Raw genomic sequence first — 18,423 nt, forward strand, 5'->3', positions numbered from 1 at the left:
CAATAACGGGCACTACTTGGATAAAGAAAAGTGTGAAGTTTCAGCTGAGAAGAAAGTGCTTTGAATTATATTGAGATACGAAAATATCTCTTGCAACTCAAAACTAAATGTTATGAACAATAATTTGTATCATCAATAGTCGTCTGTTCAACACTTCAGGTACCTACACTGTATACAACATTCGGGAAGTACCGAAGATTAAAATATAAATTGGAAAAGAATGATAACAAATCAATTAAATTTTTATTCACCTTTTATTCTAAGAAATTTTAGGAGTGATGGGTGCTTGGTTTCATAAAAGCTAAAGCCTTTAAAACTTCTGTAAAACTTGCAGTAAATTTATTATTTTTTTATTTCACATGTATTATCCAATTAATTTATTGCAGGCAATTATCCTGCCAAGGGGTTGGCATGTATTGTAACTCTGTTTATCCTTGTTTCTGTTAAAGGTTTGTAATTTTTAGGGTTTACTGGCAACTTCTCTAATTCATCCAGTGTCTCAAATCCATCAATAACCCTACAACAAAAAAACATAGAATTCTCATAGTGAAATGGGGAAGAAAAACAAAATTTGGTTTATTGGTTACAAATTGTGGTATAGAAGGCAATGGAACTTACTTTCCAAAGATGGTGTACTTCAAATCCAGGTGCGGCTGGGCAGCATATGTAATAAAAAATTGGCTTGCATTTGTGTTTGGACCATTATTTGCCATAGATACAATACCTCTAGTGTTATGCTGTTCAACAAAAAATACAGTGACTGTGTAATTGCAAAAGTAAAGAAATAACAGTCGATGTATTACAATTAGAAAAATCTGCAACAATTTTATGACGGCAGAAAGACATCAAAGTACCTGTTTCAATGCACTAAGTCTTAAAAAGATTGTAATTGCTTTTCATTAAATATACTGCACAAATAAGAAAATCAATGAGGTACCAGATAAGTTCTGCTACAAGGTAAATCTCTCTCTCTCTCAAATGGCATGAATTAAGATTTGTTTTAAGTAGAAAAAAAAACTTCACTTGGAACCCACCGAATGACCAAGGGAGGTTTTTGCACGAGAACATCCACAACATTTGAATGGTCGTCGATTTAATATTCATTATCCAAAATCTAGAAAATAATTTTCCAAGTTAATGAAATGATACACAATGACAAAGAAACAGGCCCTCCATGATGTTAGTATAATAGGACAGCCATAGACCACAGCAACAAATTTTAGCAAGTCTATATGTGTACAGTTGTGACTGATATTGAACATCAAACCACACAGTAATCAAACAATGGAAAAGCCAGGATTGAATGTAACAATATTACGAGAAGGAAAGTTGTTACTCACCATATAGTGGAGATGCTGAGTTGTAGATACACACACAACTGCAGTCTCAGGCAACTAGAACCACACTGCGAGCAGCAGCACCGGTGCACGATGGGAGTGGCGACTGGGTCGGGGAAAGGAGGAGGCTGTGGCGGAGAGGGGCAAAGATAGTACGGTGGGGATGGCAGACAGTGAAGTCCTGCAGGTTAGGTGGCTGGCAAGGGAGAGGGGGGAGCAGCGTTAAAGGAGAGAATTGGCCGAAAGCTTTAAATGTGAAAATATTTGTTGTGCCTATCTGTGACTCACCATCTCTGCTATATAGTGAGTAGAAACTTTTCTTCTCATAATATTGTTACAAACCCCACAGTAAATAACACCATCCCTTTGTTGGCAAAAAGATGACATGTTTTAAGCAAAATCCAGTGATTATAGTATACTCTGTTGCCATCAAAGTGTATATATGGAATTCACTCCACTGAGGCCATCACAGTGAAGTTCTATTTGGCATGTTTATGAGACTACATTAAAATGTGAGAGACAAAAGCCTGAGTGAAATAAAAACTAAAATGGGTTGGTTATCTCTACAATGAGCCTCCATATAACTCACTTTTTGTTCAATGAGAATATGGAACTCCCTCACTCTGACTTAGCAGTTTGTGATTTCTCTCTTTACACCAAATGTAATTCTTATTGAATGTGTGGCTATTTCCACTGAAAACACAAATGTAAACAACAGTTATTACACATGCTACAAATAATGTACTTTTAAAAGTGCTTTCAACCAAACGAAAAACAGTCTCATAGTTGTAGACTATTCTGAAGCGATTGTTTTGAAAATGTCGAGTATTTAAAGGAGTTCCCCTATTTTTGCTACAAAGCGCAAGTTTTGGGTATCTACATCTACTACTATACCCTGCAAACCACAGAGGGTACATCCCATTGTACCAGTTATTAGGGTTTCTTCCCATTCCATTCCATTCACATGTGGAGTGTGAGAAGAATGACTTGTTCAATATCTCTCTGTGTGCATTAAATGTTCTAATCTTATCCGCATGATTCCTATTTGAGACGCATAGGGGTGGTTGTATGTTCCTAGAGCAACCATTTAAAGCCAGTTCTTGAAACTTTGTTAATAGATTTTCTTGTGATACTTTATGTCTATCTTCAAGAGTCTACCACATGTTCCTTCAGTATCTCTGTAACACTCTCCCATGGATTAAACAAATGTGGAACTATTCATGCTGCCCTTCTCTGTACAAGATGAATATCCTCTGTTAGTCCTATCTGGTATGGGTCCCACATACTTGCATAATATTCTAGAACCAGTCAAACAAATGATTTGTAAGCAATCTACTTTGTAGACTGATTGCAGTTCCCCAGTAATCTACCAATAAAATGGAGTCTACCACCTGCTTTACCCATGACAGAACCTATGCGATCATTCCATTTCATATCCCTACAAAGTGTTACACACAGGTATTTGTACAAGTTGGCCGATGCCAATAGCGACTCATTGATTTTAGAGTAGTCTAAAATTTTACATTTATGAACATTTAGAATACACTGCCAATCTCTGCACCATACTGATAACTTATCAAGATCAGACTGAATATTTATGCAGATTCTTTCAGACATAATTTATGGTACCTTTCCTCAACAGGCTCTACAGTCAGTCAGTCAGTGAAATATATTTGTTGTGCTATGTATGTTTGCAAAAAGGCAGATAAAATGGAATTTACCAACCCCTCAGCACATACAAAAAGTGCCTGAATACCATTTGCAACAGCACCTGAGTAAACTGGACTACAGACAATCATTCCCATGTTGTACTTGTGTACTTAACGTTCATATTCTTATGTGACAATTACAATAACAAAATTACATTTCTAATTTGCTCAAGATGTTCAATTTTTACTGCGAGAACGTAGTATGAACTCTGCCTACCACACCCTCCCTGCCTCTTCCAACGCACAATTCCTCTGTTCAGCAAAGCTGTAAAGTTTAATTTTGTTTATAAATGAAAGAGACTAGATTGATGTGCTTACCTCGCACTATTTTAGGTATATGTGTGCTCTTTTTTGTCATTATTCATGGCAGTTTTTTGTTCATTGGTTGGGTGGAGGTTAAGTGACTAAACAGTGAGGTCATCAGTCACTTGGTCCATGGGTTATTCATTTGCAGTTAGTGATGTCTGCCAGGGAAGTGTTATGATGAAAGTGTGTATGGGCAGTAAAACTGAGGCACTTAAAGCAATAAAGATGCCAGATAAAAGAAGAAGAAGAAGACGGAGAAGTATATGGGTATAAGTCAGAGCAGATGATGATCTCGCAGAGGTCATCCACAGTGAGAGAAACCCCATCCACAGCTGACTCCTGCCAAATCGATTAAGGAAGAAGGCAGTTACAGAGTAAAGAATGCCTTCTAGTTGGGAAGTTCTGAATGTAAAAAGAGAGAAGGCTAAAAATGTAATGAGCACCAGATGTATAATCAATAATGACAACAAAATAAGAGAAATATGTTATGCAGCAGGTGGGTTTCCACTACACTCTACATATGACAGGATCTGTCCCATCAAGAACTGTTCCACCCCTGATACATTATAGACTAGATGTTAAAGAGTACCCACAATTCCACAGTGTTACCCCTGAAATGGAAAACAGGGTGAAGAAGAAAGACTCAGGCTACACCTAAAAGCCATTAAAACAGGCTAAAAGAGGGATGAAAGAGGCAGCATGCAAAGGAGGCAGGTTAGAGGATCCTCCAGACCCAGCATGCAGTGGGAGTTGACCCAACCCCGAGTGCCCCACCCCCTGCCATGAATATAGTTTAAAATTTTAAACTATCTAATAATAACTGAGAACCAGTTCATCTGTCCATGGATTGGCTGCCAATATTAGTGGCACAGAATCTGCCAGGTGGTGGCAACATTCCACCAAGCTATGAGGTACTGTCTGTAATGCTCCGCAACCCCAATATTGGGGGTGGGGATTGGCTCATTATTTAAAATAAAACTATGAGTTAGGCTGGTACAATCGATGTAGGAGGGAGATAGGATAGGGGATTCCTTCCAGGAGGAATGGAAGGAGAAACACCATGCAGCAGTAGTTGAATAGAGGGGGCAGTAGCCGACCATTTATTATTTCTTCTCCGAATGAGCAGAGGCTTTACGTGCACCCACAAATCTGCATCTAGGAATATTAAAGCATATACATAAAAAGACAACTGTGCAGGTAGTAGAAGTAAGGTCAGAGAGAAGGTAGTGAAGAGCAGATATCACAGTGTGACAAGAGTAACTGTGACCAATGGCTTAGAGGCTGTTCACTGAAATTTAAAATGCAGTCAAGGGAGGCTTGTTTTATAAAATGTGGATCTTTGTTAATGCTAATCAGTTTTTGCAAAAACTCCATGTTTCCGGCTATAAGTGTTGTTCTTGATTGGCAGGTGATGTAAACACATATTCCACCTATCCATGGTTTAAGTGGTCAGTAAAATGAGACAGTAGCACATTGATACTCTAGGAAAACTGAAAGGAAAAGACACTGTCTTCTGGTAGGTCTAATCCATGATGTGGAAGAATCCCATCTGCAGCTATCGAGCATGCAGCGTGCAGTCATCTGCGGGTGTGGCTCACATCAGTACCAATGACGTTTGTCACTTGGGTTCTGAGGCCATGCTGAGCTCATATGAGTGGCTGGCAGAAGTGGTGAAGATTGCTGGCCTTGTGTGGGGGGTGCAAGCAGAGTAAACAGTGTGCAGCATAGTTCCCAGAATTGATTGGTGTCCTTTGTTCTGGATTCAAGTGGAGTGCCTCAACCAAAGGCTCCACTGATTCTCCATCAAGTCTATGCTGCAGATTTCTGGATCTGTGTTATGGGGTGGAGAATTGTACAACTTGGCTTGACACGTCAGACTGCATTACACAAAGGAAGCAGCTACTTGGGTAGCAGAGTACTTGTGAAATGCACAAGGGGTAATTCTGGCTAGGTGGTAATTTGAGATCCTCTGGTTGATATGCAGAGAGTAAAATCAAAATCACACCAAAATATGGAAAGTGGAGACTGCTGCACTCTAAGTTCAAAAAAAGAATGTGCATGTGATGACAGGCGAAAGTTAGTAGACATCTGATCGACTGTAAAAAGATTGATGCATAAAGTATACAACTACCACTGTCGTAACTCAGTGAAAGATCCTGCCAAGATCCAGAGAAAATTCTGGTCCTACATAAAATCGCTATGTGGAACGAAAGCTTCTATTTGGGCACTCTATCAGTCTGGGAAGGCAATAGAAGAAAGCAAAAGAAAAGCCCAAGCTTTAAATCTTGCATTTAAGAAAACATTCATGCAGGAGGATTGTACAAACAAAGTTCTGGAAACATAAAGTATGAAGGACATACACTCCTGGAAATTGAAATAAGAACACCGTGAATTCATTGTCCCAGGAAGGGGAAACTTTATTGACACATTCCTGGGGTCAGATACATCACATGATCACACTGACAGAACCACAGGCAACAGAGCATGCACAATGTCGGCACTAGTACAGTGTATATCCACCTTTCGCAGCAATGCAGGCTGCTATTCTCCCATGGAGACGATCGTAGAGATGCTGGATGTAGTCCTGTGGAACGGCTTGCCATGCCATTTCCACCTGGCGCCTCAGTTGGACCTGTGTTAAGAAGAGTACAAAAACAGATCCGCAAAATTACAGACCAATATTCTTAATGTCAGTTTGCTGAAAATGTGTTTAACATATCCTCAGTTCAAATATAAAAATTTTCTTCAGATAGAGGAGCTTCTGTCCACAAATCAGCATGGGTTTAGAAAGCACAAATCATGTGAAAATCAGCTTGCCCTTTGTGAACCATAGATGAAAGGCAACAGGCAGAATCCATAGTCCTATATTTCCGAAATGTGTTTGACAAAGTGCCCCAATAGAGACTGTTAATGAAGGTACGAGCATGCGGAGTTGGTTCCCAGATATTTGAGTGGTCTAAAGACTTCATAAGTAACAGATTTCAGTAAGCTGTCCTTAGGGGTTCGCCAGAGAAAAGGGTACTGCATATACAACAATAGTGCAACCCATTCTTCAGTACTGCCAGAGTATTTGGGATTCCCTCCAGGTCAGATTAAAGGAAGACATCAAAGCCATACCAAGGTGAGATACTAGATTTTTACCAGTAGGATTGATCAACATGAGTATTATGGAGCTGCTTTGTAAACTCAAGTGGGAATCTCTGGAGGGATGACAACATTCTTTCGTGGAGCATTATTGAGAAAATTTGGAGAACAGGCTGCTGGGAGTCCCAATTCCCTAGGAAGATAGAGTTTACTCAGCATATGTGGGCAGCTAGCAGCACTGTGACAGCTACTTTGAAAAAGCCTCATGCTGTTATGTAATACTTCAAACAAAGCATTTATGCAACATTAGACAGACCACTATAGGCTTTCTATATAGCCTAATGGCAAACTCAGGATACCTCTAATACAAATATCAGACTTATGAGGAATTTATTGACAGGAAGTGCAAAATGGCTAAGCAGGGATGGCTAGAGGACAAATGTAAGGATGTAGAGGCTTATCTCACTAGGGGGTAAGATACATACTGCCTAAAGGAAAATTAAAGAGACCTTTGGAGAAAAGAGAGCCACTTGTATGAATATCAACAACTCAGATGGAAACCCAGCTCTAAGCAAAGAAGGGAAAGCAGAAAGTGGGGGAAGGGGGGGGGGGGGGAGTGTATATAGAGGACCTATACAAGGGCAATGTACTTGAGGACAATATTATGGAAATGGAAGAGGAGGTAGATAAAGATGAAATGGGAGATACGATACTGCGTGAAGAGTTTGACAGAGCACTGAAAGACCTGAGTCGAAACAAGGCCCCGGGAGTAGACAACATTCCATTAGAACTACTGACGGCCTTGGGAGAGCCAGTCCTGACAAAACTCTACCATCTGGTGAACAACATGTATGAGACAGGCGAAATGACTTCAAGAAGAATATAATAATTCCGATCCCAAAGAAAGCAGGTGCTGACAGATGCGAAAATTACCGAACTATCAGTTTATATTAAGTCACGGATGCAAAATACTAACGCGTTTTCTCTACAGACGAATGGAAAAACTGGTAGAAGCGGACCTCGGGGAAGATCAGTTTGGATTCCGTACAAATATTGGAACACGTGAGGCAATACTGACCCTACGACTTATTTTAGAAGCTAGATGAAGAAAAGGCAAACCTACATTTCTAGCATTTGTAGACTTACACAAAGCTTTTGACAATGCTGACTGGAATACTCTCTTTCAAATTCTGAAGGTGGCAGGTGTAAAATACAGGGAGCGAAAGGCTATTTACAATTTGTACAGAAACCAGATGGCAGTTATAAGAGTCGAGGGACATGAGAGGGAAGCAGTGGTTGGGAAGGGAGTGAGACAGGGTTGTAGCCTCTCCCCGATGTTGTTCAATCTGTATATTGAGCAAGCAGTAAAAGAAACAAAAGAAAAATTCGGAGTAGGTATTAAGATCCATGGAGAAGAAATAAAAACTTTGAGGTTTGCCGATGACACTGTAAATCTGTCAGAGACAGCAAAGGACTTGGAAGAGCAGTTGAACGGAATGGACAGTGTCATGAAAGGAGGATATAAGATGAACATCAAGAACAGCAAAAAGAGGATAATGGAATGTAGTCTAATTAAGTCGGGCGATGCTCAGGGAATTAGATTGGGAAATGAGACACTTAAAGTAGTAAAGGAGTTTTGCTATTTGGGGGAGCAAAATAACTGATGATGGTCGAAGTAGAGAGGATATCAAATGTAGACTGGCAATGGCAAGGAAAGCATTTCTGAAGAAGATAAATATCTTAACATCGAGTATTGATTTAAGTGTCAGGAAGTCGTTTCTGAAAGTATTTGTATGTAGCGTAGCTATGTATGGAACTGAAACATGGATGATAACTAGTTTGGACAAGAACAGAATAGAAGCTTTCGAAATGTGGTGCTACAGAAGAATGCTGAAGATTAGATGGGTAGATCACATAACTAATGAGGTGCTATTGAATAGAATTGGGGAGAAGAGGAGTTTGTGGCACAACTTGACTAGAAGAAGGGATCGGTTGGTAGTACATGTTCTGAGGCATCAAGGGATCACCAATTTAGTACTGGAGGGCAGTGTGGAGGTTAAAAATTGTAGAGGGAGACCAAGAGATGAATACACTAAATAGATTCGGAAGGATGTAGGTTGCAGTAGGTACTGGGAGATGATGAAGCTTGCACAGGATAGAGTAGCATGGAGAGCTGCATCAAACCAGTCTGAGGACTGAAGACCACAACAACAACAACAACAACATGAGGAATTTATATTCTTGAGTCCAAGAATTGGTTGGTTAGTAGTTGGAGTTTAAAGGTACCAAACTGTGAGGTCATCAGTCCCTTCAACCTATATGAATTTAACCATGAAAAATCCTCAGAAGAATGATAGAGAAAGCAAATCCTGAGAAGCCAGATTAGATGCATGATGCAATAAGACAGAGATAAAATCAAGGAGAAGCAGGAGGGGAATGAGAGGGGGCTAGGTGCAGGAGGGGAATGAGAGGGGGTAAGGTGGGCGAGCCGCTGACCCAAAATGCAGTTAAGAGGTCCCCAGATCATGGTATGCTGTGGGAGAGAGACCCTCTGGATCTTACCAACACCACTTCACTGTCCTTTACTGCAAGAAAAAGAGCACCACAGATAAGATGAAGTAATTTTAGAAAAGATAAAAAATTAAAAATGGTAAACTTAAAGGAACAAGGAGAATAAAAAAGTGGGAAGGGTAGGGGCCAGGCCACACCACTGAGCAAGGGCTACCATGGGAACCCTGGCCCAGAGCAGGCGAGGGGTGCCCCTCCAAACCCTCAGGGGGTCAATGAGCCTGAAGTGCCCAACTCACAGATATGAGTAGAAACCACCTTCATGGGTGAAACCTAAAACCAGGTCAGCTGCTTTGGAGCTGTCCGCTAGCACAAGAGAGTGTGTCAGGAATGTTTAAAGGCTGCCACAAAGTAACCAAATTTGGGCAGTCTCATAGGATTTGGGCCACCGTAAGGTGGGCACCACATTGATTGTAAGATGGGTTCTCACATTGGAGAATGGGACTCTGCATCAGCCAAGTGTGGCCAATGCACAGCTGACGGAGGACAGTGGATTCCTTACAAAAAGTGCGAAGGGACGACGGCCATATGGCCGTGGTTTCCTTTATTGCCCTCAGTTTGGAGAGTCCAGGGTGAACCATTCCGAGTTCCAGACATCCAAACAATTGATGGCATAGGGTTGATCGAAGGTCTAGTTTTGGGAACTCCATTTCCAATATTGGCTTCCTGGTAGCCAACTTTGTCAAGTGGTTGGCATGTTCATTCCTTGAGATCCCAAAATGTCCAGGGGTCCAAACAAAGACGACTGGCCATCCAGCTTGATGGAGGACAGAAAGAAGATCATAGATAGTCATGACCAATGGACAACGAGGGCAGCACTGGTCTATAGCACAAAGGTGACTCAGGGGTCACTGCAGATTAGAAGCATCCTATCAGTGCAAGAATGAGTACAGCAAAGGGCTCGTTTGATGGCCACCAATTCAGCAATGAAGACACTGTATCCATTTGGCACGGGGTGTAGTTCACTGCACACTGTGTGTGTGTGTGTGTGTGTGTGTGTGTGTGTGTGTGTGTGTGTGTGTGTGTTTTGCACAAGCTCACGTGTGAAAAGCAGGAAGCAGGTTTGTCCAACGACCGTTGAGATGTTGTGTATGCCACCTCCAAACCAGGAAATTCATCAAGGACAGCCAGGAACAGGTGGCAAAACACAGTGGGGTCAAATGAATTTTTGAGTTCAAAGGGTAAATTGAGACAGATTCAAGGTCGGGGTACATGCCGCAGGGGCGTACACAACTGATCACTGACAAGATGTGATGGAGGGAGAATTGGAGTTCAGAGTAGAGACACTGACAGTTTGAATGCTTAGGGGAGATGAAAACATTATAACATAACTGAGTAGCTCCTGTTGTCACCTGATCCATAGTGGATGGACCCCAGACTCCGTGAGTAGGTTGTTCATAGAACTAGTTTGAAAGGCTCCTGTTTCAAGTCAGACCCCACAGTAGTTCACTGCGTACAGCGAGCACAATGCTGAGAACGATTCCAAACAATACGCCAGACTCCTGTAATCAAAATGGGACAGTATCAGGCCTTAATAAAGCTGCAGAAAAGTAGTGCAGTCTACATAATGGCCGGTGTTACTGAGGCAGCAAAATGTACTAAGGTGTAGCCAGCGCCTCTGCTTAAATGGCGAAGATGGGGGAGCCACGTAAGCTGGGTGTCAAAGACCAGTCCCAAAAAGAAGTAAGCCTCCACCGCATTGAGTAATTGGTTGTCGAGGTAAAGTCCTGGTTGGGGATGAACAGTAAGACAGCGACAGAAATGTATGATGTCAGTCTTGGCAGCAGAAAACTGGAAGCCATGGTTGAGGGGCCATGACTGCACCTTTCATATTGTGCCATGCAGTTGGTGTTCTGCAACACCTACACTAGAGGAGCAAAAATCATCAGCATACAAGGAGGGTGACACTCAAGGCCCCACAGTCACTGCTAGATCATTAATCACCACAAAGAAGAGAGGGACACTTAATACAGAGCCCTGCAGAACCCCCATTCTCTTGGATATGGGGGATACTGTGGGTAGCACCAATTTGAACCTGGGAAGCACAGTGCGACAAGTTCTGGAAAAAAATTGGACTGTGAGGGTTCTCTGATTTAGTTTCGGCAACTGATGGAGATCTTTAAGCCTTATGACCAGCAGCCTGGCACAAGAAGTGGGACAAGTGTGATGTGTGTCTGGGTGGGTGAACAGTATCAGCGTCCCTGGTGGGTGGGGAGTCATTGCTCCCAAAGTAGGTGTGGGGGAAGCAGCAGAAGATGGCCCTCAACCATCAGGGGGACACGTACAGCTGTGCAGCCCTGAGGGCTTGCTGTAGGAGCTATGACATGCAAAAGTACTGTCTGCAGAGAGGGCGTCATCATCATAGTAGTTGTGTATGATACTGTCATGCAGGCAGGATGTAGATGCTCATACTTTTCCTTGGCCTCTTCGTATGTCATTCTGTCCTGAGTCTTATTTTTGTATTTTTTTCTCTCTGGAAGACAGTGCAGTTTGGTGAGCAAGGACAATGGTGCTCTTCACAACTGACACATATATGGGGAGGGGGGGACCACAAGGCACATTGGTGTGCAACAGTCGCCCACAATCCCTACAGACTGGGCTGGCATTGCAACACAAAGACATGTGTCCGAATTTCATTCATTCAATGCATTGCAAGGGGGGGAGGGTGCACACAGTTTCACACTACGTCGATGTACCATCAATTTGACCTAATCAGGCAATGAATCGCCCTCAAACGCTAAGATGAAGGCCCTAATAGCAATCTTATTATCCTTTGGCTCCCTATGGACACACAACAGACGAAGTGCACACCTTGTTGCTGCAAGTTGGTGCATAGTTCATCACCACACTGCAAGAGGAGGTCACAATGGAAAATGATGCCTTGAATCATGTTTAGATTATCAGGGGGAGTGAGAGTCAGCTTGTCACAAGCAAGCAACACCTGAGACTGGGCAGGGGATGCTGCTTTAATCAAAATTGACCCACTTTTCATTTTGAGAAGACTGCAACTTCCCTAAAGTTGTCCTATATTGTCTCTACAAAGAATAAAGGCTTTGTAGCCAAAAAAGAATACTTATCTGTTGTACAAACCTGGTATGGAGGGGAGTATTTCTCTGCTTGTTGCTTTGCCATACGTTCCTCCCATGACGTAGCCAGGGAAGGAAACATTTTGGGGTCGTATCTCTCTGCGTTGAATGAGTTCTTTCCTTCTGAAGAGATTGCTGGGACCAAGTGACCACCACCAAGAGAAAGCTTCATCTGCTTCATACATGAGTCATGTTCCATGGTGCCAGCCACTCCAAATGTGGGCTGGTGCCACCCAGCCTCAGCAGCGGCTACCTGGCCAGTAATCCATTTCTCATAAACCCCATGACCCAGTCATGATGGGCACATACTCCATGGCATACATGGGGATGTTTCAACTTAGACCTCAACAGTGCAATCTGTGTGGGGTCAGGGGGCTAAATCGTGCAGGAACTTGACAGCCTCCCCCACAACTGGATGGCTACCGAGCCAGGTCTTGGGCATGCTGCCTTATTGGAAAAGAAGGGTACTAAGATGGAAAGGCAAAAAGGTGGAAAAGACACCACACTGGAGGACCTTTCCTGCATGATCTGCACTCCTGAAAAATTTGTAAAAGTGGTGGCATGTCAAACCTAACAATGGGGACTATGTATCTATTAATGAAAAGGTGTAGAGAGCGTTAGAAGTGAAATGGAAAACTAGGGTCCTAAATCATGTACAAGGTCCAAGTGGTGTCTACACCAGAAAGACCACCCAATGGAAAGGCAGAAAGGGAAAGGGATAGTGGAAGTACAGGAGTGCAGCACAGAAAGAAAAGTGGAGCTGCAAAGGCTGGGGCCCCATAGTAGCCAAGCGTGTACTGACAAAAAGAGTTATGAGCCCTGTGGGAACATTCCAAAATTTCTAGTAAATTGTTGGAAGAGTGGTTATATGAGGTGGTTTTTTTTAAGTATTCCCTGTCTGATGTCAACTGGCAACCTGTTATAGATTTCAGCACCACAATATGAAACACCATTCTGAACCCTAAGAGGGATGAGTACTCTATATGGAAATAATTTCTACTTCTAGTATTGAGGTTATAGATTGCCGAGTTCATCCTAAATTCACTTGTTATTAACCAAAAGTACCATTAGGAAGTATATGAGGTGTGGCGGGTTAAAGTATCAAGAATTTTCATTTCTCGGAAATAATTTTGTTTATTCATCCACATTAATGTTATCTCCTTCAAAGTAGTCCCCATTAGATATTATACACTTATCCCAGCACCTATTCCAATACCTGAAACACATTTGGAACCCAGTCTTTTGATAGTACTTAGCTCTTTCAGAATTGCATTTTTAACCTCCTAACTGATTATCCCAAGATAACTCAGGTTAAACTGTTTTACTGAGAAATACTGGCCCGAGGTAACTCAGGCCTCCAAATTTCATGCACCCCTGCACAAATATCCTGATTATAAAAACTAGTTTCTTTCACTGTTGCTAGTTAGTATCAGCATCCAGATATGATTGTTTTGGTTCATTCTGTTACCACTACTTAGCATTTTTTTTGCAGTTTTTTGCCACAGTGTAGTACTACTGGCTCGTGCTTGTGAATTTGCTGCAGCAGTACCACATTGTTTCGTAGCATTTTGGTGCAGTTGTTGCAGTATTACGTCTGCTTGCAGTTTTCTATAATGAATATTGATTGTTCCACTCCAGAAGAGCAGTGGGAAGACATCCCTGTTTTGGAATCTGGTAATGTCTCTTTTGAACTTTCATCAAGTGAGGGGGAATGTGAGGGAGGCACAGATACAGATTGGTGTCAGGTGAGATTGTGATGTGGTTAATCAAAATAATGATAGTGGTCCACCACAATTTCCATTTATTGCTAATCCTGGCTGTATGATTCCTTCTGCAAATGAAGGACTTGAAATACCTGACCACTTTTTTTTATAGGGGTTTGATGGAAATGATACAGGAGGAAACAGCTAAATACACGCTGAAGAGCCAAAAAGACTGGTATACCTGCCTAATATCATGTAGGGCTCCCGCGAGCATGCAGAAGTGCTGCAACACGACATGGCATGGACTCGACTAATGTCTGAAGTAGTGCTGGAGGGAATTTACACCAATAATCCTGCAGGGCTGTCCATAAATCCATAAGAGTACGAGGGGGTGGAACAGCACATTGCAAGGCATCCCAGATATGCTCAATAATGTATGGCGGACAGTGGAAGTGTTTAAATTCAGAAGAGTGTTCCTGGAGCCACTCTGTAGCAACTCTAGTTGTGTGGGGCAACACATTTTCTGGCTGGAATTGCCAGAAGTCCGTCAGAATGTGCAATGGACATGAATGGATGCAGGTGATCAGACAGGATGCTTATGTACATGTCACATCAAGACACATCACATCAGGGTCCCATATCAATTCAACGGCACACACCTCACACCATTACAGAGCCTCCACCAGCTTGAACAGTACCCTGCTGACATGAAAGGTCCATGGATTCATGAGGTTCTTTCCATACACGTATACGTCCATCCGCTCAATATAATTTGAAACGAGTCTCATCCGACCAGGCAACATATTTCCAGTCATCAACAGTCCAATGTCAGTGTTGATGGCCCCAGGTGAGGCATAAGGCTTAGTGTCATGCAGTCATCAAGGGTTCCTTCGATTCCAAAAGCCCATATTGACGATGTTTCGCATGCTGAGACTTGTCGATGGCCCAGCCTTGAAATCTGCAGCAATTTGTGGAAGGATTGCACTTCTGTCACACTGAACAGTTCTCTTCAGTCGTCGTTGGTCCCGTTTTTGCAAGATCTTTATCCAGCCGCAGCAATGTCAGAGATCTGATGTTTTATCGGATTCCTTACATTCGAGATACACTCATGAAATGGTTGTACGAGAAAATCCCCACTTCATCGCTATTTCGGAGATGCTGTGTCCCATCACTCATGCACTGAATGTAAAACACGTTCAAACTCACTTAAATCTTGGTAACCTGCCATTGTAGCAGCAGTAACCGATCTAGCAACTGTGCCATACACTTGTTGGCTCAGGCGTAACCAAATGCAGCTCTATATTCTGCCCATTTACATATCTGTGTCTGAATACGCATGCCTATACCAATTTCTTGGGCGCTTCAGTGTATTAGCCAATTTGTTTCAACCACCATCATGTGAAGAGCTTCGAATGTTCCTTGCTCTAACCATTTTGCGAAGTGTTGTTCAGAAACCTGAACCGCAGATATACTGGATTCAGCAGCAAGCATATCAACTCCGTTTTTTAATAACATAATGTCTTACAAGAGGCTTTGCCAATCAAAAAGTATCTTCATTTTTCTGATAACAAAATCTGTGATGCTGCAAAACACCCAAAGGCTAAGCTGAAAAAAATTTGCCCAGTTTATCAACATCTTGAAACTAAAGTCAAAACTTCTTATGTTCCTAAATGAGACATTACAGTGATGAAAGTCTACTTTTGTGTAAGTGCTGACTGGGTCCGGTACAGTATAGTCCAATGAAAAAACCAAGATTTGGAATAAAATTCTACATTCTGTGTGAATCTTAGCATATATGCGTGGCTCATGACTATAGACACAGCGAAAGGGGAAAAGATGGATGCAGAATTTGTAGATTTTCCAATGTCATCGCAAGCTGTTTTGACACTTGTAAAACCACTCCTGAAGCAAGGTTTCTGTCTAATGACAAATACCTTTTACATATTCCCACTGTTAGCCGATTTCCTAACTCTGAAGTCTACAGGCATTTATGGAACAGTAACAATGACCCAGAAAGAGATGCCACAACTTCTCTGAAATAAAAAATTATGAAGGGGGGTGGGGTCTAGCATTGCATTGAAAAGACACGAAAGAAGTGGTGGTTCTTTCAACTATCCACTTTATGGATATGGTGGAGACTGAAAAAAGGTCATAGGAAATAATGAAGACAAAGCTCATGCTTGACGACAGCAACACCATGGGATAGGTGGATCAAGCCGATCGGAGAGTGGCATTGTATCCAATACTCAGAAAGCAAGGCAAGAAATATTATACGAAAATCTTTATCCGTTTGCTGGAAATTTCTGTGTGGAATTCTTTTATCTCGTACGGCAAAGGTGGGGGGAAAAAGAACTCCCAGCAATTTATGTTGACCCTCTTGGAAAAAAAAACAGTTGAGAAGTACAAAGGGAGCATCATTTCTCCTACACCAAGATGACCATGACAAATGCCCTACCCTCTTCGGTAGACAAAGACATTTCCCAGAAGCCATCAAACCAACAGAAAAGAAGAGCAATCTGACATGAGTATGCACAGTTTGCTCCAAGAAGCAGGATACACGTGGGAAGTGTGTCTAGAGAGACACACAATACTACTGCCCCAAGTGGTACGTCTCCATGTGCATCACACCATGCTTCGGAATCTACAATACAAAAACAGATTTCTGACATTGGTCTAGTGTGATATATAATGCTTATGTTATCTAGATTCTGATACGTATCTTTAAATTTTCACCTTTGTAATAAACCATGTGTTGTAATTAGTATTTGTAGGAATTTGTGATGAGCCTGAGTTATCTGGGAATAATACCTTTTGTCCATTTCCACCTACAACACCCCTAGATTTTCAAGATAACCATAGGAATGAGTCACCAAAGATATGTATTTTTAAAATAGTGTTAAATTACATTGGAAAAAAAAAATAGGTAAGGTTTCGAAAGTTTTGTGGCAGGCATCTATGCTTGTAAAATGATACCCCTTTAGAGTTCTTTTTATTTTTAGAAATAAAGAAAGTCAAAGTCTAGTGAATGTGGAGGCTGGGATATTACTATAGTGTTGTTTTTCGTCAAAAATTCATGAACTATCAATGAAGTGTGAGAAGATGCATTACCGTGGTTCAAAATCCATGAATCGTTTCACGTGTTTCATACCCAAAACATCCAAAAAGATCTCGTGGTATAAGGCAATTGTTATGCCAACACCATCAGCAACTTATCTGATTGAGATTTGGCAACTGTTTTCACTTTTTCCATGTTTTAGACCGTTGTTGATGTGCTGGGATGTCCAGAATGATCGTCATCTTCAACATCTTCACGGACATCTAGGAATCATTTATATCACTCGTAAGTCCTAGTTTTATTGATAGCAGACTTACCAAAAACAATACTCAACATTTCTGAAACTTTGTTACATTTTATTCCATTTTTATAGCAATATTTACTGCAAATTCTCTGAACTATTTTTAAAAAACAATAATCATCACACGTAAGCATACACATGCAACCTTCTTGAGAACTGGCAACAGACTATACATCCAATAGGCTATCAGTATACAGATACGTTTCAGACATGTTTACCAACACTATGAAAAACTGCATGAATTGGACAAATGCAACCTGTGAAATTATAAAATTCCAGATACTTTTTGAACACAACTCGTATGTATTGGCATGTACATGTAAGAATGCCTAGGTGACTGAAGAGGCTCATACAAGATGCTCAGTTATCAACTTTACAGAATATTCTTATTGCACACTTCTCTAGAATAAACATTTTTTTCATTTTAGCTGGAATGCACCATAACATTATGCCATACGACATAACTGAGTGAAAGAAGGTAATGTATGCTAGCAGTTCTCTCTGCAGGTCGACACTGTGAGAGATGTTTCAGAGTGTAAAACAGGCAGAACTGAGCTTTCTGTCTACTAATTCACATATTGGTACCTCCTTAGTAGATTATGTATTTGGATACACAGGAGCTCAATACACAGAGCCTCATTCAGTGCATGCCCATTGATCTCAACTTCTGGACAAGTAACTTATTTATTTGGAATTGTATAATATGAGTTTTAATAAGATTAACAGTTAAGCTGTTGTCTGGGAACAACTTTTAAATCTGTTCCATTATTCCCAGGGCTGTCTCTGGTATGGATGTGTTTGGATCTTTTATCAATATGAGGTGTGATCAAAAATTAACAGGAATTTTATTTCAAGGGCTTTATACATTCAATTTTGAAAGATTAAAAAAATCTTGTTTGTACACATGTTCCTAATGTATGTTTGCATTTTCAGCTATTTTGTATATTTAATTTATTGTTGAAAGTCAAAAAAAATTTACATGTTCTAGAGTATTCGGCAAATTTGTACTTTCGAAAAATATGGACCAAAGAATTTGCATTAAATTTTGCATGAAAAATGGAATAAAGTGCAGCACCGCATTCGAAATGTTGACTGTGGCTTTTAGCATACCTACTATGAGTAAGACAAGAGTTTACGAGTGGTAAAAATGTTACAAAGAGCATTGAAAAGACACTGAAGCTGACAATTGCCCTTGATGCCCTAGACCAAGAAAATGGACAAATCACCATCAGAGAGGTTGCTGCTGCTGTCAGCATTTCCTTTGGCTCACGCCA

At 41.3% G+C, this 18,423-nt stretch overlaps 1 protein-coding gene across 2 annotated transcripts in view; it reads right to left on the reverse strand.

Annotated features, from left to right (window-relative positions):
- Nucleotides 1-317: 317 nt before the first annotated feature.
- LOC124612369 (peptidyl-prolyl cis-trans isomerase-like 3) overlaps nt 318-18,423 on the reverse strand; it is a 49,613-nt gene continuing 31,507 nt past the window's right edge. Inside the window, exons 4-5 of one of the 2 annotated variants that reach the window (XM_047140536.1) lie at nt 619-653; nt 318-517 (exon numbers count right to left, since the gene is read on the reverse strand). In XM_047140536.1, coding sequence (XP_046996492.1) covers nt 391-517; nt 619-653 — 162 coding nt within the window. In that variant the 3' untranslated portion in view covers nt 318-390. Of the gene's footprint in view, nt 518-618; nt 738-18,423 lie in introns of both variants that reach the window. The other variant, XM_047140534.1, reaches the window with a different exon arrangement.

This window comes from Schistocerca americana, chromosome 4 (genome assembly GCF_021461395.2).
Source record: "Schistocerca americana isolate TAMUIC-IGC-003095 chromosome 4, iqSchAmer2.1, whole genome shotgun sequence".
NCBI lineage: Eukaryota > Metazoa > Arthropoda > Insecta > Orthoptera > Acrididae > Schistocerca > Schistocerca americana.